Source organism: Camelus bactrianus, chromosome 20, assembly GCF_048773025.1.
Source record: "Camelus bactrianus isolate YW-2024 breed Bactrian camel chromosome 20, ASM4877302v1, whole genome shotgun sequence".
NCBI lineage: Eukaryota > Metazoa > Chordata > Mammalia > Artiodactyla > Camelidae > Camelus > Camelus bactrianus.
Window position 1 is genome coordinate 39,176,969 of NC_133558.1, and position 16,986 is coordinate 39,193,954.

The 16,986-nt window shown below is 38.4% G+C and overlaps 1 protein-coding gene across 3 annotated transcripts in view; it reads left to right on the forward strand.

Moving 5' to 3' along the window:
- Positions 1–16,986, forward strand: part of KHDRBS2 (KH RNA binding domain containing, signal transduction associated 2) — a 644,953-nt gene that overhangs the window by 302,804 nt on the left and 325,163 nt on the right. For all 3 annotated transcript variants that reach the window (XM_074348987.1, XM_074348989.1, XM_074348988.1), the window contains exon 5: positions 14,553–14,680. In XM_074348987.1, coding sequence (XP_074205088.1) covers positions 14,553–14,680 — 128 coding nt within the window. The remainder of the gene's footprint in view (positions 1–14,552; positions 14,681–16,986) is intronic.

A 16,986-nucleotide genomic window follows, 5' to 3' on the forward strand; every position in this document is an offset into this window, starting at 1 on the left:
ATGTATCAGTAAATTATACATATACTGTAGAAAATTAACTAGCTACTAAAAAGAGTGAATTTTGTCGCATAGACCATGAGGATTGGCTGTGATATATTATCCAGTTAAAAGAGAAACTTACAAGCAACATGTATAGTATAATCCTTTTTTTAATAGAAAACAGAAAAAGTGAAAGAATAAACATCATCCTTTTTTTTCCCCAAAGCTTCAGGAGGGTGTGCTGGAGCAATGTTATGAAAATATTATTAACTTTTTTTTATTACTTACCTTTGTATCATATTACTTTTTACACTAAGCAAGTATTACTTTCACAATTAAAAAAAAAAAGAAATGACAATTTGAAAATCCCAGGTATGTTGCCAATCAGTGTCCGATATAATTTGCTACAATATTGACATACACGCTGAAAGAAAATCAATGAAGAAGGCCACTTTAATGTGTATGTAATGAAACTTGGGAAGTTTATAGAATATACTGTTTATATAAAGTTGCAAGAGACATTACCTAGTAGATAAATGATATCAGAACTCTTGCAGATGGATACAACGTAACATTTGCCATGAAAATAAGGCATTAGAAGTGGCAGGAACATTTAGAAGTACTTCAAGGTGTGCTGCAACTTTGACCTCTGTTGCTCATTGCCCAAGTATATTACCGTGTAATTTAAAGTGAGACTACTTGTTTGAAATAATAAATTGATATTTTATGTTTTCCTTGTTTAGACGTCTCTTCTAAATGAATTGAATTTGAAATTTTTGTCTTGAGTATTTCTTTAACTTTTTAGCCTTTTTAGTTTCCTTTTTATGTTAAAAATATTTGATTTCAAAGTGGGTAACGTTCCTCCTCACACCCTCAAAATATCTTGTCTTATGTTGAACTTTTATTAATTTTGGCTTTTATTGAGTGATATAGGTAAGTCTTCTATTTCATCACAAGTGTTTCACTTTTCTTTCTTTCCAGTTGCATTTCTGCAAAACTTTCTTTTAAAAGTCAGTATCTTCCATCAGTCTTAAATATATATCAATGATATTATGACCACTAATTCTAAATAGACTCTGGCTGCAGACTTTTTAGGATTGGATCTTTTCCAGGTGCTCAGTCAAGGCTGGCTTCAAGCTTGACTGCTGGTTAAATGTACTGTATGAAAAACCCCAGGCCTACACTGATTCATGGCTATGAACCTTTCTGAATTCATCTGTCAGGGTTTCCCTGTAACACACTTTCACCCAAGGCCTTAACCTTTCAAGGATAAATCTCCAATAACAAATTTTTCATATTTCATAATTTACTACAGTCCTAAGAATTTCTACTACTCTAGAAGAGGGATAAAATGTATTCACAGACATTTAACACTTGAGGAATTCCTTTTTAGTGAAAATCTTTCAAAGAAATAAAATAAAGTAGATGTAACAGATCTGTCTCATCAATTCAAATAGGTGGTATCTCAGAATTGAGGATCCTGTCATCTGCATGGAAAAGATAAACGCTAATCCCCCATGCAGTCATACTGTTTTGTTTATTGTTATTATTAATTTTATTTTATAGATAAGATAATTCAGGACCTTGAGCGCTTAGCATGTTACACTGTCACGCAAATAATAACCATCTACGCCTAAATCTGACCCAGGCAATGGGGCCACACAGTTGCATTCATCATCGCTGTGTGATGTAATGTGTCCAGAGTTCTATACAGAAAATTTGATTTTTAAGATCACGTTGTAGTCATGTTTCTACAAGTTGAAGTTATGCCAAAACTAGCCAGTACGTAAGAATTGGGGGGCGGGGGGGAAGCTCTTATGAGCTGCTGGTTCCACAAACAATTTTGACATAATCGTGTGATCTAATCACACTGTGAAACTGGATCCCGTCAAGCTTTGTACGGTCAATTTCCACCTTACAATGATGCTGCTGCCATTTGTTGCCCATTTTGTTACAACGTAAGCGACTCAGCCCCGTTTCTCTGTGCTCTGAGTCACGCTTCTGCTGCTCTTGTGAACCCTTTCCTGGCTCCTTTAGCTGTCTTTTGTATTTTTAAAACTTTCTTGCGCGATAACGTATTTCACATGAATGCCAGGCTGCTGTATGCTCTGTTTTCTATTTATCTGATCCTCAGCCTCGGTTTTCCGTCTCTTTCTACTGTTATAAAATCACGTACACATAAATGTGCTGACCTGGATGCTCACAGGATATTTCAGTTTATCTTCAAATCTCCAGAAGCGGAGTCAGATTCTCTGTAAACTCAACTTAGGAGTCAGATTCTCTGTAAACTCAACACAGGTAGTAGAGAGAGGAAACGCAATTTTTGTACTGCCATGCAGGCAGAATCCAAGTTGGAGCTCAGAATCCCCACCTCTAGGCCTAGAAAGCTGCCCGTCTGATTTCGCCGTGTGTCTACTCATCGGCTTACCGAGTCTCAAGCTCACAGTCAAACAGCTAACAATTACAGTCACACACAAACGTCAAAAGCCCACGTCCGCCACAGCCACCGCCACCGCTGGCAGCAGCAATCACACCAGTTTATCAACAAGAGCAACGGGATATTCTTTGACCGTCTGCTCTGTTTTCAAAGAAAACCCTTCGATTTGGAAGGACATCCCCTCCACAGCCGGGAGTCCACAGTCAGGGCAGGAACTCTGATTCAGAAATCTTGGCTCCTTTGATATTCCACATACTTAATTTCTGAGTAGGTCTAGGGTGATAGGATTTTAGAACAAGAGGGAAAAAAAAAAAAAGAGTAAGTAAATTGGGAGAAAGATGAGAAATAAGAGGTATTTAAAAGGTTTTCTACCACTAACCCCCCACGTGGGATATCCCCACGCGCACCTGTAAATGGGGGTACTCACCCTCCAAACCCTCGTCATTCACAGGGCGCCAGGAAGGTGAGGCCAGTTGTTTACGATGCACTGGGGCTCCCTGGAGGTCTGCACGTAAGAGGAGGCTTCAGCAGCCTCCTACCTCTGATGAGCAAAGATGTGCTTACCCAGCACCAGAATCTGTGACACTTGCATGAAGTCTTTCAGTCTGATGAAAATCCTCTTTATTTAGGAGCACCACGCTCTCAGAATCATCTCCTGATTGCTTTTGTAAATAAACTTGGTTTTTTAGAACAGTTTTAGGTTCATAACAAAATTGAGGGGAGGGTACACAGATTCCCCACGTACCTTCTTGCCCAGCCCCCCCAACATGCGCAGCCTCCCCCATTCTCATCCTCCCCCACCAGAGTGGTACATTGGTTACAACTGATCCGCCTACACTGATGTATCATTATCACCCGAAGTCCATAGTTAACATTAGTGCTCAGGCTTGGTGTTGTACATTCTAAGAGTTTCGCAAAGATACGGTGACATGTGTGGCTATAGACTGTCCCCCTAAAATTCATATGTTGCCGTCCTAACACCCAGGTGATGGCATTAGGAGGCGGGGGCCTTTGAGGGTGATTAAATCATAAGGGTAAAGCTGTCATAAATGGAATTTGAGCCCTTAAAAATAGACCCCTCACCTCTTCTGTCATGTGAGGACACAGAGAAAAAGAAGTCTTTCCATGAACCAACATGTAGACCCTCACCAGAGACTGAATATGCCAGCTCCTTGACCTTGGACTTAACTCCCAGAACAATGGGAAATAAATTTCTGTTGTTTATAAGCCGCCCTTTTCGTTACAGCAGCCTGAATGGATTAAGACATGCATCCACCATTGTTGTATCATATGGATCGGCTCCACTGCCTTAAAAATCCGCCGTCTTCCACCTGTCGTCCCTCCCTCCACCTCACTCCAGTGATTCTTCTACAGTCTCCAGAGCTTTGCCTTTTTCAGATGTCCTATATTTGGAATCATATAGCATGCAGCCTTTTTAGATTGGCTTCTCTTGTTTAGTTATATGTATTTACGTTTATTTCATGTCTTTTCAAGGCTTGAGAGCTCAGTTTTTAAATCACTGAATAGTATTCGATTGTCTGGATGGACCACAGTTTATTTACCGGTTCACTCACTGACGGACTTCTTGGTTGCCTCCAAATTTTGCTAATTATGAATAAAGCTGCTCTAAACATTCATGTGCAGGTTTTCTGTGGACATCACTTTTCAGCTTTGTTGGGTGCCAAGGAGCATGACTGGTGGATTGCACAATTATTTAGTTTGGGAAGGTACCACCAAGCTGTCTTGGAAGTGGCTACAGCGTCTTGCGCTCCCACCAGCCGTAAATGAGAGCTTCTGCTACTTTAGGAAGTCTTGTCGTCACTTGGTGTTGTCGGTGTTCTGAGTTTTTGTCTTTCTAATAGGTGTGTAATCATATCTGATTATCTTAATTTACATTTGCTTAATGGCATAAGATGCTCATCTTTTCATATGCTTCTTTGCCATCGATACGTCTTCTTTGGTGGAGTGTCTGTCATATATTTTGTCTGTTTTCTAATCAAGTTGTTCATTTTCTTGTGGTTGAGTTTTAAGAGTCCGTTGTGTATTTTGAATAACAGTTTTTATCAGCTATTTCTTTTGCAAGTATTTTTTTTCCCCTAGTCTGGTTTGTCTTCTTACTCTCTTGATATCCTGATTGATTTTTAAAATTTATCTTGCACTGTTTTTCAGATTGTTTATTAGCTTTCAAATTAGTATTTGCATTTGATTCTGAACATAAACATTTCTGTAATGCTTAGGTAAGCAACTTGATAATTCTTCCAATATTGATTTACATATATAAACATACTACAATTATATTCTAAATTGGGACAAAACAGAGGTTGAGATATCTAGAACGTTTGGGTGGAGTCCCCGAACTCTAATTGTATTGCAAATTATTTAACAGAATTACAAGAATTATTCGGTGAGAGTTGGATTCACAACAACACCTTCCCCTGTGTAAACATCAGTAGCGTAGAATAATATAAACCTCTGGGCCAACAAGATTTTACAAATATTTTTTAAACTTTTCAGAAAAGACCATATGAAAATCACCCAAATTAAGTTTGAAACCTCAAAATGGCTCATTTGCAAGCATCGGGCCAAGTAAGTTTAGAATTAAGTGTGTTTTAGAAACTGATGGAAATCAGACCTCCTGGAAGAATGGTTTTGTTCATTATCAAAGCAAGACTTGGGCATGAATTTCTAATCTGTAAATTACCTGGAGGGGCGAGAGGAAGGAAACCCACAGGTCTGCTCTGTACTTACTGATGCTTCGGAAGCAATAACCGTGAGAGTGCAGAACGCAGCTAATTAATGGCTTTTTTGGTTTGCTAACTGCCTGAGTAAAGTTGAGGTATTTAATAACCACAAAAGCCCTTTACTGCCACTAGACTCCTGAGACTCCAATCTCAATTCACATCCTATGCCAGCGTTAAAGCCGATACCACAAACCAAACATAAACCTCTTTTTAAAACAGTCTCTTTCTCCTCAAGAGGGTTTGTTGATACTATTTTTATTTTTATTCTTTAAATTTCTTTTTGTTTCTCTCAGGGACTTTGCAGTCAAGCCATCGTTTGCACTCAAGATGGCATACAAAGCAAAGTGTTACTTGAGTGTGTGTTTTGTGAGGAAATTATAGAAATGGACAAACATGCAGCCACATTTCCATGCACACGGGGCACCCTGACTGTCTGCATTTCGATACTGCAGGAGCAAAGTCAGCATTCAGTAGCCTTCTTCATGAGAAAGTCTGGTGTCGACACCAGGTTGATTACAACGACCTTCCACCTTTTCAGTTTCCAGGTATGAGACTGAGGCTAGAAATGACTTGTTCAAAGGGGCAAAAACTAGTTAAGAGCAAAAGTTGACTTTTGCCCTCATTCCCACCTTTATTGTCTCCTGCCTGGACCGCATATGAGAGTCTGCGACCATGATCAGGTTTCAGTGGAACAGCTGAGTAGCATCCTTTGTCCACACACCTGCGTGATCTTTCCAAAGCCGGTCCCTGGCGACGCCACCCTGTGAGTGCTCATAGCCTTGAGAACCCAGGCCCCAGTGCCCCAGGCCGGGGTCCGTCCGCACACATTCTACTGTTCCCCTTAGACAGGACGCTTCAGGGCAGTTGGATCATGAACTCTTCCCTCACCCTACCGTTTTTCCATCGTGACTTCATGGCTTTAAATCCCTGGAAATAAACCTGGAAACTAACAAATGTCTACCTCTCTCTTTTTGATCCCCAGGTACCTTCATGTAAAGGTATCTATTTTCCCTTTTATGATTAAGTTTTTGTCTTTTTTACATTTTTTTTTCTTACACAGGGTTCTTAAAAATTTGCATGTCTGCCCAGAAGACAGGCTACCCACATAGAAGAGAATCCTGTCACACCTTTAAAAACTGCCAATTTAAAAAGCTTCCTTATTTACAAAAATATCTGCATTTCTTTTTAAGAATAGAAACAAGAGGGAAACTCACATTTACCATTGCTCCCATCTCAGTTCCATTTTCGCCCGTTTTCCTTGCAGCATCCCTAATATTCCCATTCCTCACTCAGCATCTTCAGCGCTAGCTGGGTACCCGCATCCCAGCTCACCTTTGCTTGTCTTCTGGGCTAGATTCCCCTTCCCATCTGGCAAATAATTCTGCTCTCCTCTAATGCACTGTTTGAAAAGGTGGCACTTTAATTATTTTGAAGGGCTACTATATTCAACTATGATTAAATATTCAGGAAGAATAAAGAATTCTATGGAAAGATTTTTTTAATGATTATATTTGGAAGTCATTAGAAGCTGTAAGCCCAATAAAAACGTAACATTTTTTCTTGTTGACTTCCAGCAAGTGGGATGTGGGAACTAAAGCAGGTCTTGGTACATTCCTTTATGATAATGGTTTGAATTTTTTAAATTTTATTTCAAAAGAATCTTCTTTTCCAACGTATGCCTTTTGCCCAATTGCCTTATCACCTGCTGCAGATGGCTTATTTTACATTCATGCAGACTATGTTGCAAGTATGTTTCCTCTGGTAAAGCGAAACTGATTGCTTAAAAGAGGCATGCACCACCTATTTTGTGCTCTTTGCAAAGAACTTTTCAAAAAAGTTACCATGACTGGTGTTTTCCTGATTAAATAACAATGTCAGAAGGAATCATTACAGTGTTTTCATTTGGGAGAAAACACAGGAGAACTTCTGGGAGAGATTTTTCTCATGAGCCATTTACATAGTTCTCCTCAGCTCATACTTGTCTTTCTAAGACAGGAACATAAGAGTTCAACATTTTTTAATAAAACAAAATTAAAACGTAGAAGCCAGTAAAAACAAAAAGACAACCTACCAAATGGGCAAAAATATTTGCAAATGATATGACAGATAAGGGGTTAATATCCAAAGTATTTAAACAGCTCATACAACGTAATATCAAAAAACCAAACAGCCAGATTAAAAATGAGCAGAAGACCTGAATAGACAGTTTTGCAAAGAAGACACACAGGAGGCCGACAGGCACATGAAAAGACGCTCAGCATCGTTAAGCATCAGGGAAATGCAAATGAGAACCACAATGAAGTATCACCTCACACCGGTCAGAAAGGCTGTCATCAAAAACAACACAAATAACAAATGCTGGCAAGGATGTGGAGAAAAGGGAACCCGCGTACACCGTTGGTGGGAGTGTAACTTGGTGCAGCCACTGTGGAAAACAGTATGGAGGGTCCTCAAAAAGCTAGAAATAGCACTGCCATAAGACCCAGCCGTTCCGCTCCTGGGTGTATATCCAAACCACCCCACCCCCACCCCCGCCACTAATTTGAAAAGATACATGAAACATGGATGGACTTGGTTAGTATTATGTTTAGTGAAATAAGTCAGGCAGAGAAAGACAAATACTATATGATATCACTTATGCGTGAAATCTAAAAATTAAAATAAACTAGTAAATGTAACATAAAGAAAAAGAAAAAAACAAAGTAGCAGCTACTGAAGCATTAATACAATATTGGCAATAAATTTTTTTTAAACCAACAAAAGGGGTCAAAGTTGAATGGTGTGGACAATGATTCAGGGAGTTTCAAGAAGGCGCCTGTCCTTCCCTAGACATTTGGCTGAAATGTTGCTTGCTCTGACATTTCATGAACAAGTATGTATTATCCACATTCACTTAAGCGCCACTGATTCAGGGACTTTCCTCTGCTGTGTCCCCAGCACCTACATCAGTGCCTGGCACTTAATTGCTGCGTAAAAATACATTGAATAAATAAATGGAAAATTTATTTTAACAAAATTCCCTTAGTCATTTAAAAAACTCTAGGTGGTTAGATGCTTTACCACCTTCAATATATAAATTTTTCATGTTTGGGGAAGGGCAGGAATTGCAAGATTGTTGATAAAAACCACAAAAATTAAAAAAATTAAATAAGACTATAAAAACAAAAACAAAAAAACAGAAAAAAGAGGGGGAAGGGTGTAGCTCAAGTGGTAGAGCTTATGCTTAGCAGGCACAAGGTCTGGGTTCGATCCCCAGTACCTCCTCTCAAAATAAATAAACCTAATTACCGCCCCCCCCGCCAAAAAAAAATACAATAAAAAAAAACCACCTATGTGGGCTACAACCACCAACCTTTTTCATATGCAGAATTCACACTCTGCTTTAAACATAACTTTATTATGGTGATTTCTTTATTGAGAAGAATTTGGGCCCATTGGGTCAATGTACCAATAACTATCATTGATTCTGTGTTAGCCAAGAGTTCTTTTTTGGTGCGTGTAAATTAAGGTGTATAATAATGCGCCAAAATAGCACGTTAACGCCTATTTCAACTTAAGGTGCAGAGTGCTCCTGTATCCTGTGCACAGGAAGTTGCCAAGAAAATTTGCTGAAGACAATACAGTCACTTTGACTCGACCTAAAGAAACGGAGCTTGGTATTTTTAGGATAATAGTCCAGGTCTCTCATTTGAGTGCTATATAAATATTTATCTATCACCTCACATCTAACCTGAGGTAGTGGCTGACTTTATAAGGTAGGAGCAGTGAAGATACAAGGCCAAGCACATGAGTCTGGCGCTCATTTAGAAGGTCTTGGTTCCTAGACCTCGTGTATCAATGGCTAATGTTGACTCAGGTAAAATAAACAAGATAGAAAATGAACGTTTCCAATCCTCCTGCAGAATATCCACAAAAAAATCTGTATAGTAACTATCTTATTCTTGGATGATTTTTACAAAGTGTGCAATATGGCTTTAATAATGATAAAGAAAAAAACATTCTAGAGTAACAGAAATTACCATCATTAGCAGTTCAAGGTACAAAGTCTACAACCTTTTTTGGCTTGTAATGTTCAATCTCCTTGGATAAATATGCTTTATAAAGCCTTTATACAGACCTTCTGCAGAGTCATGCACTGAGCAGATTTTTTAATAAATCTTAATTGACTGTTCTTTGACCGCATTTTGTTAATGAGTTTTCTGGTCCCTACCCCGGACTGATTAAAACTCACCCTGTGTTGGCTAAGAGGTGCTATTTAATAGCCCAGGATGCTTTGCTGAGTAACGTCTAGTACAGCACGGGTTGCTTTCTGAAATAGCTTCCTCCTCACTCCAACTTGGCTACAGACGGGATATTGGCCCGGGATCCATCGCCGCCCGTGCTTTCATGTTGACGTCTCTGGTCAAAGTGTCCTAACCTAACTGTTTGTACGGGCTCAGGACATCCCACGTCTTTTTATCGTGGGTGGCTCAGATGGGCTACAGTCTGCGTTTCTTCCTCCCCCAATGTCGTCTGACAGCCCTGGCATTGGTTAGAGCTAAAATGCATGTTTGCATGTTACCAGCAGTTACAATCACAGATTTCATGTGCGACACCAGTGCCCACGGGAGCCTCAGAGGAGGGAATCTGGCAGGAAAATGGTCTCTTGCTGTGTCCCCAGGCAGCCTGTCTATACCTGTCATTACCTGGCGTCTCTACACAAGTGAAATAATCTTCCCAATTTGTATTTGGGCAGCATGCCATCATGACAGATGGACATGAGTGTATGTAACTGGGGGGTTATGCACATACATTAAACTCGCAGACTCTGAGTCCTTTCCAGGAGCATCCCAGCATCTGTCTGCTCTGAGCTTGTGTGCGCACCGTTTACACCCTTTGCCGCGGCGGGGTAGGGCCTTGCTGGGGACGCACAAAGGGGCACTCGTGAACTTCATAAAAATTGCTTCCCAGGGAGAATTTGCCTCGCCCTGAGCCAAACGAACATACAGCGGTGCTCTGGAGATCTTTGTTGCTATTTCAAGATAGCAAGTTTGAAAAAAAAAAGATTTTGGTAGCAAAAAAGACAATTTTTAGACATTCTAGAAAACATAAAAGTTGAATGAATTCTTAAAATGCCTTTGTATGATGTACTTGTGTTATTTGAGCCTCAGTGAATTCATTGAAAGGTTCACTGTTTGAGTCCCTTCTGTCTGAAGCCAAACCTGCCAATCAAACCAATCAGCATTTTTGAAGTAACTTTACAACTCAGCTTGCAAGGCAAGGAGAAAATTAGCATCCATATGTTTAGTTTAACTCACTGCAAGTGTACCCCAGACTAGTAAAGCACTCTTTAATATTTGAAGTCTGGAATCCCAGTAATTTGAAATTCTAGCTAAGATAATATTAAGGTTTGTGCATTAGTGTAACTTTTACTTTTTGACAAGAATATTGTCTTCATAATATGGGTAGGCCTTATTATAAGATTTTTTGGAATATTGCAGTTTTGCATACCAATTAAATACGTATATTAAGTTGTCTTTTATTATTTATTTTAAATGACTAGAATTTAATTTTTTCCCTTTTGTTCGCCCTGAATTGTCAAAACTTAACATTTCTTTGTCCTCATGAACGCCTCATACTTAGGTGATCATTTGTCTTTCTGAATTTCTTTATGTCTCAAGGGTCTTTTAACATTAAAGTGATAAATAAAATAATACTCAAGTAATCTCATAAAAATATAATTATTATTACTACTTATGAACTTATATTTTCACTTTTTCAGCAAATATCTGTTTTAGCAAATTAAGCATAACAATTATAAATGTCATAAAACTGCAATCATCCTTTATATGTATAATTATTTTATGACTCCAAAATCTTAGACCTCAGTATAACTCAAGTCAGCTAATAGGCAGTGTATTTCTGGTAAGATCACATTTACGAGGCAAAGTTAGAATGTTTTCTTTCTAGTATCTATAAGATTCTACGTAACTGAAGCATCAGCGACATACAAAATAATTAAATGTTCAGCCAGATGTTTCAGCTTCAGCTGGACTCATGCACTAGTTATGAAAGATTCATTCAAACCCATATCTGTGCTTAATGAAGAACTAGAAATAAGCATACAATATACAATTAAAGACTTTGGGGTTTAAAAAAATTATATTTATGTCATAAAAATAATACACAAGATACATTCAGTCTAGAGAATAGAGTTTCAATATCTCTCTGGGCATTTAAAATTCTTTCATACTTGTTTAAAACAGATGTTTCATCACTATAAATACAGTGATATGTATATTTTAGATGTCTAATTAGAAAAAAACGAGTTTATTAAAAGACTTGGTCTTTAATGATCCAAATATTGCAATTAATAAGTCAGCTGGTCATCTTCAATGATATAAATTTGCACTAAAAGTATGATTAGAAAATTCTGTCACTGCATTATTTTATTATTCTCTTATGCAGTCTCTGTGTTTCATTTGTCACAAATATGTGCAGATGATGTTAAAATCTACTCCCTTGACCCAGATCTGAATTTCTTAGATAACCCTTCATGTCTCCTTGGCATTTTAAACTTAAAGTGATCAAGACCAAATATAAATTCTCCACCTCCAAACTTGTTTCCATTCCTTTCTTTCTTTGGTTAACGGTGTCACTTCTAACCTTTTCTGCATTTAAACACTTCTTTTATTCCTACCTTCCACTAGGGCACGCTTGAATTCCCTGTGGCTGCCTGTCTCCTGGCCCTCTCACTCCATCACACAAGGGGACTCACTCTCTAACCTTTCTATTGTTGCCACAATTCATCTGCATCAACCAAAGCCCAAAATACGCTTTGTGTTTGTTCACGCTATGACTCCTTCATCCTTTTTTAATTAAGTGAAATGATTTACAAAATTGGGCACCGTCCAATTAATTTTCTTTAAAAACTATTGATTACTACCCTTTTTGGTAGTCAGTAATCAGTTTCCTATTTAACCTGCAGGTAACCATTTTTAAGCAGGAGAATAGCAAATACTCCAACTTATTCAGAGTAAAAGTTACACAGTTGAACAGACTAGGCTCCACCAGCATTAACATTAATGGATGTACCAACGTGCTCAGCTTTGCAATGTTAGGAACTTAATTTGTCAACATTCTATATGTTAGTTTGGGTCCTCCCCAAAGTAGGATTAATTCAGTTTAAACATATAAGGACTTTAGTAGGGAAAATGCTCTTCTGACCAAAAATAAATAAATAAATAAAATCAGGACGGAGCCAAGGAAGACTGGAGAGCCGTCACACTATAGACTGTCCGACCCAAAGGAAAGCGAGGCTGTAGACTGCCCTAGGGCAGCGGCGCCAAGGGGAAGTTCAGCAAGGCTGTCAAGGAGACCTTGATCCCCACGCAGAGGAGCCCTGTGACTCCGGGAATGGGTCTGTTTTAAGCATCTCAAGCATATTCGGTCACTGGCGGGGAGTGGCTCCTGGGTAGCGTGGCCGTGTGAGCAGTGTGATTTCGGAGCAGAGCAACTGGGGCTCTTAGTCAGCTTCACCTGTAGTTAGGGGTCTGCGTTCCCTTGGCCATCCCAACCCTGGAAGATGGTCCACTTCTTAAAACCGAGTATATCCAGCTGAGCTCATGAGAAACTTGATTATATACTAACAATAGCTGTTCTGTTCACACTGAGAACTAAGTAGTGTCAGTAGTGTCTACCGGTAGTGTCAAATAGTCACGCTAATAATCACAACATTACATTTCATAATTCTGGCCTAAAAATATTTATGCTCCAGAGGAATCTTGTACATATACGAATCCATCTGCAATCTGTTAATTTTCATCTCAGCCCTCAGAAGAGCCAAAAATGACAATCGATCTCCTCTTATTATTCATAAAAGCCCTTGAGAGTCCACGAATTCTCCTCAAATAGGAAGCTGCAGAGATCTGCTTTCAAATTAGAGACATTACATGGGGAAATTATAGAATTAGCTCTTCATTTTGATGGTGGCTGCTCAGTTCAGTCAGAAGTGGCAAGTCCCCACTTTCCTTGATCCGAATGAAATAGTAGACGTGTTTATTCTTCCATCTGGCTGTTGCTTGAAAGTGAAAATTAAGAGGTAGAAATTGAATAATATGTGACTTGCTAGAAAGTATAATTTTCTACTGTATAGCTCTTCTGTCAGTCAGCTGTGTTGAGCCCATTATCACTATAATCAGATGCTGAACAGGCTAAACATGAAAGCAGCATGTTAGAAATGAGAAAATAAAAGCTTTGGAGTGACTAGTACTTCTGCTTGTGATCACGGCAGTTTTGGGAGCATGAGGTAAAGCTATGCCTTAGAAATGCTCGTAGGCTGAGTGCACCCCTGCCGCCACCTGCGAGACTGGGCTGCGCAGGTGACTGCTATGTTTCCAGGTGCCGCTCCAGGTGACTCACCTGGCTCAGGTGTCTACATCCAGACTTCGGACAGCATTTATGTGAACCCACCCTCCACCAACATTTCTAGTTTCAACTCCTAGACACCGCATGGCTTTCACACATGTTTGTATTTACTGGAAAAGAATTTACTCAGATTGCCCATATGGCAAAAAATAACCAATGACTCAGTTTTGTGCTGTTGGACCAGGTGTGTGTGTGTGTGTGTGTGTGGACGTTCACGTGTGTGTAGCAGTCATATGAGAAATAGGTAAGATTGACCCTCGTTGTTTTGCAGACAGCATCCATCTTCAGTGACTCAGATCCACTCTTTGATCCCATTGAAATGACCAACACATTTCAACGCTGATGAAAGACCTGATAGTCTCTTTGACGTTGACCAAATCTCTGTGAAGGTCCTGTTCCGCTGTGTCTGTCACTCTCCATCAGCCCAGTGCTCGGACACACAGCAAGCTCTTCTTTTTGAACGTTACCCATCAAGCGTTTAGTTGGTTTCTGCAGCCTTTCTGTTGTCTGAAATTGTGCTATTTATTGGCACTTTTTTTTTATTATTTTATCACAGTGTCTACTCTAGTCCTGGGGACTGCACTTTTTCAGTTTATGCGTCAGGAAATACTTAAGTACATTTACAATGTATACATACTGACCCCTGGGACGCTGATTTTCAGTAGTCCTCATGTTAACAGCCAGAGCTTCGGTGCATTCGAAGAGCGTGTTCTGTACTGTTCTGCAACCATCTTCCCTCCTCTGGTTGGCGTATCAAGTGACATCCCAGCAAATCTCATCCGACTTCCCGCTGAGCACTTCCTTAAGAGAGGCCACTCCAATTTCTCTTTGTAAAATTAGGAACTTAAAGTGTATTTACTTTCACATCATTTTAGACTTTTGTATCCAAGGCTCCAGGCAATGAATGAAAAATTTCCTTTCTGACTATGCTTGTTCAGTTGTAAGAACGCCATGCCCCACTTTAACTCATCATGTTTTTTCTCTTCTAGGACTACAATGACGAAATTCGTCAGGAACAGCTCCGCGAATTATCTTACTTAAATGGCTCAGAGGACTCTGGTCGTGGCAGAGGCATCAGAGGCAGAGGGACCCGGATAGCTCCCACAGCTCCTTCAAGGTACGTTCGTTCTTATTTTAAATAAGCTAACAGCCAACGAGGATGGCAACGCTTTGCTGACGCGTTCTGTGTCATGATCACAGCTAGGAATTAACCGTAACAACATGAGCAGCAGTAACCACCACCACCGCAAAGGCAGTAGCAACAGATAACGTGCTCATGAGAGCTTCACATACATTAACTCCTCAAGTTCTCCATAGTAGGATTAAGCATTATTTATTTACAAGTGAGCAACTGAGAAAGATGTAAGCAATATTTCCAAGGTCACAAGGCAGTCTGACTCCAGAATTCAGAGTTTGAGCTCTTAACAACCATCCTAGGAAAATAAAAGGTGCAAATATAAGACTTTCTATTTTTTGATTTTATCCCCAGGATTAGGGCATGCAGGTGATACAATCATATGCCTCTATGAACCAGGATGACCTTGCATGAGGAGGAAATGATAAATAATGTCTGTGCCTTAAGTGGCCCTTGAGTTGATACAGTCTTGCCAGACAGATGGATAGGTAGATGAGGATGATACAGGTAGGGAGGTATGTAGATTAGATAGATGGATATATAGATAGGTAGATAGATAGATATTATATATATATTATATTATTATTATATGTAATAGATATTTATATAGATATGTAGATATATTAGATAATTAGGTAGATATATTATATATTATATTAATTAACTACTAAAAATAATGTATATTATAATATAATCTATTTATCTATCTATATACCACCAGTTCAGAAAGCCAGAAACACACTTCTTACACAGTTGATGATAAGAATATTTAAAGTTTTGTTATATTTGACTCTACAATACTCTTGGTCATCAGAGAAGATTTTATTAGATATTGTTTATTTTGCAAAGACATTGGAATCTTTCTGCACCAGATTTTATTTGGTAGGATTCTACATTTGTCAAGCTTTCAACAGAAAGCATTGTTTTGCATACAGTAAAGTGAAAAATACAGTCTTCACACGCAGACCAAGTAATTCTGTCATTCTCTCTACCCTGTTATAGTTGGGCTTCAAATCTCTAAATGACGAAGGTCTAGAATATGATTTCATATATTGCATAGAAACTACCTAAAGAGATTCTAAGGTACTTTGCCCATTCAGTTTATTTTTTTTTAATTATCCCCCAAATATTTTCAACCACCTGTGTCAAAACACCACTGTTTTGAACACTTAAGTCAGAAAAAACTCAAAAAATTTTACTTATCAGAAAAAGAAGTTAAGAACTATTCATTTCCAAATAAAATATCAAGGAAATGGTTGACTATCTAAAAGCAAAATGTGGCAATTGTGGAAATTACTTTTTTTTTTTAAATTGTACACTTTGCTTTATCACAAAACTATCTAATAGTCCATCTTATTTTTTGATGCATTTATCAGTACATTGCAGATTGACTAAAGGAAAAACTCCTGAAAATGTTTTAGCAATTACTTTCACATTTTATCTTTAAAGTTAAAAAATTGAGCTGTCTAATGCTACCCAAGAACTTTGTTCATTGCTAAAAATTAATGTGACATAACATTTTTATGGACTTTTTAAAAATGGAATCAACCTTTTATAAAACCTTATACATTTCTAATCGCAACATGATGGGTTGTGAAATAACATCATTGCAGGTAATCCTAAACTGATTAAAGCATATGGTCTAAATCATGAAATTGTCGCTTTTGTATTCCAAAAAAAAGCCAGTTTTAGCAGTTTTATATGGTGTAATAAGTACGTATCAAAGGACTATAGAGGTGACAATTTTTTTTTTCAATTCTATATTCCTTTGAACTGGAGCCATTTAAAAAAAATAATGCATTAACCTGCTTTTGCAATTATAAAATTATCAGATTAAAGATTTTGTTTTGTTATTGATGCTCCTTAATGTAACATCACATTTGCCATATTTGAATGGACCATGTAACATTTCAATTTCAGTGAAGTTTTATTCCAAAATAGTAATCTCTTTAACAATTTAATAAAGAATAGTACATTATGATCTAGATTTTTAAATATCTTAGAAGAAAAATTTGCTTGCATTGTTTGTTTTCTGAGGGAGAGGTGGTTCTGTTTCTTCATTGATTTCTGCGTGGAGGAGGTCCTGGGGATTGAACCCCTGACCTCTTGGGTGCTGAGCATGCGCTCTGCCACTTGAGCTATACCCTTCTCCCTGGAAGAAAAATTTGATTGAAAGCTTTTGCTTTTTAATAGTCCATATATCATACAGATCTGATACTGCATATGTCAAAAGAAAAGAAAATTAACATTGAAAATTAAACCTCACTTCCAATGCTATCTTGATGTCA